The 7631-nt window shown below is 37.1% G+C and overlaps 2 protein-coding genes across 5 annotated transcripts; both read left to right on the forward strand.

Moving 5' to 3' along the window:
* The first annotated feature begins 310 nt into the window (after positions 1 to 310).
* Positions 311 to 1883, forward strand: meig1 (meiosis/spermiogenesis associated 1). Of its 3 annotated transcripts, none has more exons than XM_035427104.1 (3): positions 311 to 448; positions 969 to 1136; positions 1539 to 1883. In XM_035427104.1, the coding sequence occupies exons 2-3, from the start codon at positions 987 to 989 to the stop codon at positions 1665 to 1667; spliced, it is 279 nt and encodes a 92-aa protein (XP_035282995.1). In that variant the 5' UTR covers positions 311 to 448; positions 969 to 986; the 3' UTR covers positions 1668 to 1883. The 3 variants fall into 3 exon arrangements, with proteins under 3 accessions (XP_035282995.1, XP_035282997.1, XP_035282994.1); XM_035427106.1 differs by lacking the exon at positions 311 to 448 and adding an exon at positions 508 to 772 and having other exon boundaries at positions 945 to 1136; XM_035427103.1 differs by lacking the exon at positions 311 to 448 and adding an exon at positions 513 to 772.
* Positions 1884 to 2018: 135 nt separating this feature from the next.
* Positions 2019 to 7221, forward strand: tmem243b (transmembrane protein 243, mitochondrial b). Of its 2 annotated transcripts, none has more exons than XM_035427102.1 (5): positions 2019 to 2135; positions 4880 to 5146; positions 5494 to 5544; positions 5910 to 6014; positions 6167 to 7221. In XM_035427102.1, the coding sequence occupies exons 2-5, from the start codon at positions 5069 to 5071 to the stop codon at positions 6287 to 6289; spliced, it is 357 nt and encodes a 118-aa protein (XP_035282993.1). In that variant the 5' UTR covers positions 2019 to 2135; positions 4880 to 5068; the 3' UTR covers positions 6290 to 7221. The 2 variants fall into 2 exon arrangements, with proteins under 2 accessions (XP_035282993.1, XP_035282992.1); XM_035427101.1 differs by lacking the exon at positions 2019 to 2135 and adding an exon at positions 2953 to 3105.
* The last annotated feature ends 410 nt before the right edge of the window (positions 7222 to 7631 follow it).

Genomic DNA, 7631 nt, shown 5'->3' on the forward strand with positions numbered 1-7631 from the left:
TTACAATTACTTCTGTAGCACAGTGCTGAGTTTACCCTCTAGCTCTAACTCAAAACCATAGCTCCAGAATTGTACATTATATTACGGAACTGACCTGTGTGTCCAATCATTGTGAACTGACTGAATAGTTTGAAGGAAGCGCAACTAAATAAACTAAAAAATGTATTGAATGACATCTGCCATCACACAGATTACTTCACTTGGACACATCCTAGGTATCCCAGAGATACCCATACTGTAAAATGGAAGCTTGTTGATTTAAACGTACTGCATTAAGGTGACTGTCAGGCATTACATATTTTGCTTCAGTGTCTGGTCTGGTATTACCCGTGCACCGTTAAAGAGTTGATGTCAACGAGGTTGCGGGATTTAAAATAGTCTGACATCTAGTGGACAGGAGGCTGAAAAATGTATTGCTACGAGGACGCGCACTGTCTTTGTATCCAAGGTAACGTTAAGATTTATAACGTCGTAGAATGTTTTCCATTTTCATGTTTGATGCAGCCATTCACTGTTACACAGCACTGTGCGCCACATGGGAGACCACACCTCTTAAATTTATGGCTTATTGCCAAGCTTAACATTGGATTCTGAGACAACATTTTTTTTTTACTATTTGGCGTTGACGGTTGCTAAGAAACCGAGGACCAGTCAGCACTTTAAAAAAAAAAACAAATGAAATCGGTTTGTAGCTAAGCGTTCTGCGCGTTTGCAAACGATATCACCTGGAGTTGACGTTACGTTAATAGCTACTTTTTGCACGCTCTGTAATGTAAGTTAAATAACAGATCATTCATTATTTTATCAGTATTTCCTGCATTTTTTCGTGTCTCTGAGGAAGACTTGTCATGTATTGTTAGTGTAATTGTCTGTTGCAGAAATGTTTAACAAGCTTGCTTGCATCTGTGACTTTTCTAACGTTATGCTCGGCTATATGTGTATAGATCTTTCTGTTTTTCTTGCTTTAGTCTAGTTCCTTGATCAAAATGTCCTGTGCCACATACCTGCGTGCCGCCCGACCAAAATCGATGAGCCATGCTCAGCACTGGACGGATGAAGTGGAAAATCTGTACAGATTTCAGCAAGCCGGTTATAGGGACGAAACTGAGTACAAGCAAATCAAACAAGTTGACATGGTAATAATTATTAAACATGTTCTTAATTATTGTATTGCTAACGACGTACAAACAAGTAAACACGTTGTCTCGTTACAAGGTATTTACAGTCTTACTGTGTTTTCAGCATGATGCGTTTCTTACCAGGTCCCGATGTTTGAAAACTTTATATAATAACTTACTGTGTGCTATTGAATCCTTTAGAAAAAAAAAAAGAAAAAAAAACTAGAATTTCTTATATGAAATTTCCATTGCACAGTATGTAAAATACAAGCAGCGAAAGTCTTCTGAGGGAAGTACTTCTGCTGTGCAAATAATCACTAATAACATTGATAGCAAAAATGCCTATGTCAGTAGTAAAGGTTAAATTATACTTTTTTATTTGCGATGTTCTGGTTTTTATTTTTGATTTTCTCATTTCAGATTGATCGGTGGCCTGAAACTGGCTTTGTGAAAAAGCTACAGCGACGAGATAACACATTCTATTACTACAACAGAAAAAGGGAATGTGATGACAGGGAGGTCCATAAAGTGAAAGTGTATGCATACTAAGCCTCATATGTCTTCACTGGAGTTTTAATATATGGAATGCTCTTATATAAGCACTCATTAGCATTTGTGTACATGGAATGAAACAAGGAATTAAACAAGATTTCTGTTAGTGCAGATGAAACTGAAAATATACTTTTATTTGATTAGACTTTTTTCTGTAAAATAATGAAACATCTGAAATTAAGTAATAAATTTAAAAAATGTGAAGTATAACTATCACGTTGTACCGTGTTTCATACTCAAATATAAGGAGGGATTATGGCTGGCTGTGTGCCAATAGCTGTCACACATTTATCATGTGATATCAGTAGGAGGTTTTCTAAGCTTTAGGCTGGGATTAAACAAAAAATCTGCCAAACAAGCCCACTGTGGCTATTCTTCCTTAACATGACTGGTGCAAGTACATACTGTGTATAGGACCTATTTTCTGTAGCAATAGTCAGTCACCACTGTACTTGCATTTAGCAGGTAGGTAACCTTTCATGTATAACTTTGTCAGTACAGGAACAATTTAAGTGTTTATGACGTTGCTATTGTGAGTTTGATGTTGTTTTGGTAGTACCTGTGTTGTTTTATTCTTCATTTTTACCAGATAGCAAGGTTGTTTACATAAGAAAATGGAAACCTCTGTAACTGTCAGGTCCATTAAATGCGTGTGAGTGCATTTATGACATTGTATAATTTGGTTTAACAATGAAAAAAGGAGAATAGGACTCTCTCACACATGATATTGAGGCTGGCTGATGATGCTGTAAGACCTGCAGCTACTCCCTGTCCTACTCTATGCCCTACTGTGTTACTCATTTGAGAGTAAAATTGAATGACCAAAGTCCACATAACTTGGAACTAAGTACTGTTCAGTGTTCAAAGACAAGCTGTTTATCTATTTTCCAGGTTGTAGTGGGTGGACATGTTGCAAGGTATTGCACATGTATGGCAGCAGCCACCACAACATTTTGATTTGGGTAGACTCGGGATCTGTTGAACAATCCCATTTTTCGTCAACACAATACACTGTAACCACAACTGTCCTTGATGTACTTTGGCAGTTTGCAAAAAGAAGCCAGATATATTAATTTAAGGCAATTTGGCTACTTTAAATAGAAGTGATGAGGAGGCATGCCTTAAATCAAATGTTTTACTGGTGAACAGTTTTCCAATTATATTAAGTGTGTTAATACTGGAGGTAACATTATTATTATTTTATAACAGCACTGCCAGTCATATTCACGGTTTATACGTTTTCCGCCGAAACTGCCATTTTGTCAACATCCCCTTTAAAGGCAGTCCCCTTTAACCTTTGACCTGATTCAGTGTTCGATTGCTAACAAGGCAGCGTTCAAAGTTGTGCCCATGCAAATAACGGTAGTTATAATCTAGCACTACCTACTGAATGTCAAAACAGAAATTCTAACGTTACCTACACGTCTTTTATCTGGTGAGTTCGCTGACATTTCGTTTGCGATGCACTGACATGATTATGTATGTACTCTCACAGCTGTTAGTCTCTTGTACATAACGCTAACGTTAGCTAGCTAGCTAGCTATTTTCGTTAAGCACATACCATACCTTGCTAGCAATAGTTACATAGTTTTGCCAGACCTTTACGTGCATTAGTAATACATTGAGTATAATTAACATGATTCAAGTGTTGGATAGCCAGCGTGTAAACAAGTCTAAAACAGCGTCAAACTAGTTTCTCTTCCTTAAAATCTGTCATTCGTTTAAGCAGATAAATTAGTGCAGCTAGGTGCTAGCTAATGTAGTTAGCTAACGGTAACGTACGACCGTGGCTAGATCAAACGAAATGTTTTATGGCTCATGATGGCTACAAAACGGCAGTTTTGTCTTTTGTATTTTCCAGTTCAATCAATCGTTGCATAATTGTGCTTATCAGGCTGAGTTATTTAAACTTTAAGTTGTCGTTCGCTATCCAGCTCAAGTAGTAGCCACCCTTAAGTTTTACCTGCTAATGTTAGCTAGCCTAGGTACTGAGGTCAGTGAAATCACGACTGTGTTGTGCTATTTGGTTTGTCTGATACATACACGGTTTAAAACAAGGTCTTTAAATGAAAGGCTTACAGGCTTACTGAGTAGCTACGACCGTGCTTACATTTGGCAGTCCTTACAATTAATTTATTCCCTTTGAAAAAGTCACTCCTCGTGCCTTGTCATTTGTTGTGAGTGTATGGCGAATTACCCAGAAATGCCATCTGACGGAGCGAGTATTGATCCAGCACAGTTTAGGCAGTTATTACAGGTAATTTATTTGAGATGTATATTCTACCGAACTTTAATGTGTCGGGAGTTACCTGCTCTCCTTTTCAATAGTTGGATAATCACGTTCAAGTATTGTAGTTTTACTTTTGTATTTTTGTATGTTATTTTACTCATTTACATTGAAGACTAAATCATTTTGTTCCTGTTATAGTTAACATGATTGATCTCACACCCATTTTTATATTTTAAATATTTGTTTTAACCATAACAAGGAAATAATGTCAATGTGCCTTGGGTCAAGTCATTTTAATGTTACTTTGTTTAAGCAATCAAGGTTTTAAGCTTTGAATGTTTTGGCCCTTGATGCAGGAAATGTGCATGATGGGAGCACAGGAAAGGCAAAGTTTGCTAGCACCAATGGTGTGTCAAATTTTTTGCAGTTCACTTTCCTGTGGCTTCTTATCCACAGTGTAATTTTGGAGGAAGTGTGATTTTGGACTAAGGGCATAGTTAATTCAGGTTTATGACATCACACACACATAAAAGTGACTGAACTAAAGGGAAGAAATCCATTTTGCAAGGTCTTATTGTTGAGTCCTGTTCGGGGATATGGTGGGTACCATTTTTCACATTTTCATATTGAGTCAGGCCAGTGGATTTGTGTTATGGGTCAATTGTTGCCCACTATGACAAAAGGCAGTTCCTTTGCCTACAGTATGTAGTTTATATGTGTGAGTGAGACAACTGCACAACATGCACAACTGTACAGCTGTTTTGTTCTTAGCAAGTTGTGATGTTTTTAAATCAGAATGACTGGCAGTTTGATTTCATCTCTCCTTATAAATCACCTGAACAACAGTAATAAACCACATTAATGAAACTGTTCTGTTGGCAGCTGTTCTTTCCCCCCCCCCCCAAAATGACACCATGGAATCTCAGCAACAGCAATATTGTAACTATGATAAGTTAAACTGTTCCCTTCACCCTTTCAGGAAGTCCACCCAGAAGAACAATGTACTGCAGCTAAGGCCCTCCCTCTCCCCCCGAGAACATCTGGCCTGTGGCTCTTGGAGGAATGTTCATCTCTTCAGAGGAACAGACACGTGCTCTAGGTGTCCCCATGAGGGAGCATTGCTGTTGAGAGCCCTCCTCCACAGGCCTCTTGCAGCTCAAAGGCAGAAATGGACGATTTCCCAACTCGGACTTATGGGACAGCCGGACTGGATAACAGGCCCTTGTTTGGGGAGACATCCGCCAGGGTATGAATGGGCTGTCGTGTGCTTCTGTAGAAGGATATGGTATATTAGTGTGCTCTGAAAAATACTTGTGTGCTCTCTGAAAAATGTTTGTGAAGCCCTGGATGGGGAAAAGACACAATGGCTGTGCCGTTTGACATGCTTCATGAACAGGCATGGAACCACACTTGCTTAGTGCAAAAAAAATACTGAGTGAATGGATGCAAGCTATTGGAAATTAGTTTCTCATTCTTGTAAGAATTTATAGTTCCATTCAGCTGAACTGAATGCTTATTCCACAGACTAGAATTGCTGTCAAGATGACTTTAAAATGGTATATCCAACCAATTTTCTTTCATTTTTCCCCCCAGGATCGAATTGTCAATTTAGTAGTGGGCGGACTCACATCTTTACTAGTTCTAGTAAGTATATGCAATGTACACCTTTTGACCAAGAACAAATTGGTTATTGTGCTGGTGAACTACTTTTTTTGCATTTGTTTCAGCCACTTATTCAGTCGTCTAGTTCAAGGGACCATTTTCTATATTAGATCAATGTATCCATCTAATCTGACCATGGTTTTGAAATGGTCCGTCCATAGCAACCCACTGTCAGGATTTCAGGAGCTTTTTCTATTTATTCTTGTGCTCCCAGCTCACAGAAAGATGGCTTGTGTATCTGCTGCCAGAAAGGGTCAATGGAATTTTTCACTAAATTAAACATGAAAAATGAAGCTGTTATGTAAAGAATAAAATAACAGTTTCCCTTTTTAATTTTTCTTTTTCAGGTAACCATTATTAGTTCTTTTGTCTTTCCCTCATTACCTCCAAGACCATTGAATATTTTTTTTACCTTCTGCATCCTAATGATATGTGGTGCAGTTCTGGTTCTAGTAAGTATTTATTTATTTATTTATTTATTTAGTCAATGTGCTGAATCATACATGCCTTTGCTGAACTTGGCAATCATTTTATTTTGATGAACTGAAATATTCAATATTCAATAATTTCGGAACTGCTGATAAAAATGATCTTCTTTTTACAGATATTCTGGTATCGTCAAGGAGATCTGGAGCCCAAATTCCGGAACCTGATCTATTATATCCTGGGTTCAGTAGTTTTGTTGTGTATATGTGCCAACTTGTATTTTCATGATGTTGGGAAATGAATGAGTGAATATCAAGTATGCCTTAAAGAGCCGCTCACAAAATGAGAAGCTGTTAAATGTGATCAGGTTGTACCTTTCTTGAGCTTATTAGATAATGGAAGCATTTTGATGAAATAGAACCATTTCATAAGATCGTTCAGAAACAATTTTAAATATGAAGGCTTTGATATTGCCACCATGTTTTGCATGCAGGGTTGCACTTCTGAGCCTATAATGTATTTATATGGCATGTGGAAAAAGGCAATGTATCTCAGGTGTGAGTAGACACGCATGTGATGTCATTACTCTAGATAGGACTGCTGCCATTTTCCAACTATAACGCATAGAACTTGTGGTTTTATGGGTGGCAACAGAACTAATCAGTTCTTCTAGATTAAGAACTGATTAGTTAATTCTTTTAGATGAATACCATGAAATGTCCTATGTACATTTCTAGAATATCTGCTGGAATAATCAACCAATGGATCACTGGGTAGATGGAATTTATATAGAAAGAGATTTAAATAAGCCAACAGTCATGTGGAGACAGTGCTGTGGGAAAAGCCAAGGCTACTTCAGCTTAAACTTTTTTAAGATATAAAAATGTGTGTATATGCACAAATGTGTATATAGAAGTGTGTGTGTATACACAGAGTATATACACATTCACACAAAATAACTATTTATACATTCCGAATTTGCAATAGTTTCTCAGTGCAATTTTAAAATATTTTTCCCCCCTTTGGAGATTACATTCCTTTTATTGTAGCACTTCTGTGAATATATGGCAAATAATAATGTTTAATTTCTTATCATGATTTCTGAAAATCACTGCACTTTTGTCATATTGTATAACTGGAGTTCTTTCTAACGGAATATCAGTGAGACTGTAAATCTTCCATTTTCTATACCAAATTTCTGTAATAAACAGATTGTTTATTTTGGATCTTGTAGAGGTTTGGTGTGGATTTCCAATTAATAATTGATACTTACAGCGCACACAATGTATATGCATGATAAACTTACCCGCTGGATAACACCCACATATTGATCAGCTTTGGTGCAATTTGATTGCAGAAGTACATTACCATGGGGAATTTAAAAACATTTGCTTCTTATGTGTGTGGAAACACAAGACAGTATGATTTGAGTGAGCCCCACATTTTGATGTTTGCTATGATATAATTTAATGAAAAATTTACTACAAAGTGGAATTTTTTGATGTACTGAACAGTAGTAATATCCTTCACAAAAATGCACAAATCGCATTCATTTGATGAAAAACTTTTACCTGTCGAATGCAGTGGGAAAACAAAGGACTGACCATTGATCACATGATCATTATTAACTTAAGACACTCAAG

This window comes from Anguilla anguilla, chromosome 7 (genome assembly GCF_013347855.1).
Source record: "Anguilla anguilla isolate fAngAng1 chromosome 7, fAngAng1.pri, whole genome shotgun sequence".
NCBI lineage: Eukaryota > Metazoa > Chordata > Actinopteri > Anguilliformes > Anguillidae > Anguilla > Anguilla anguilla.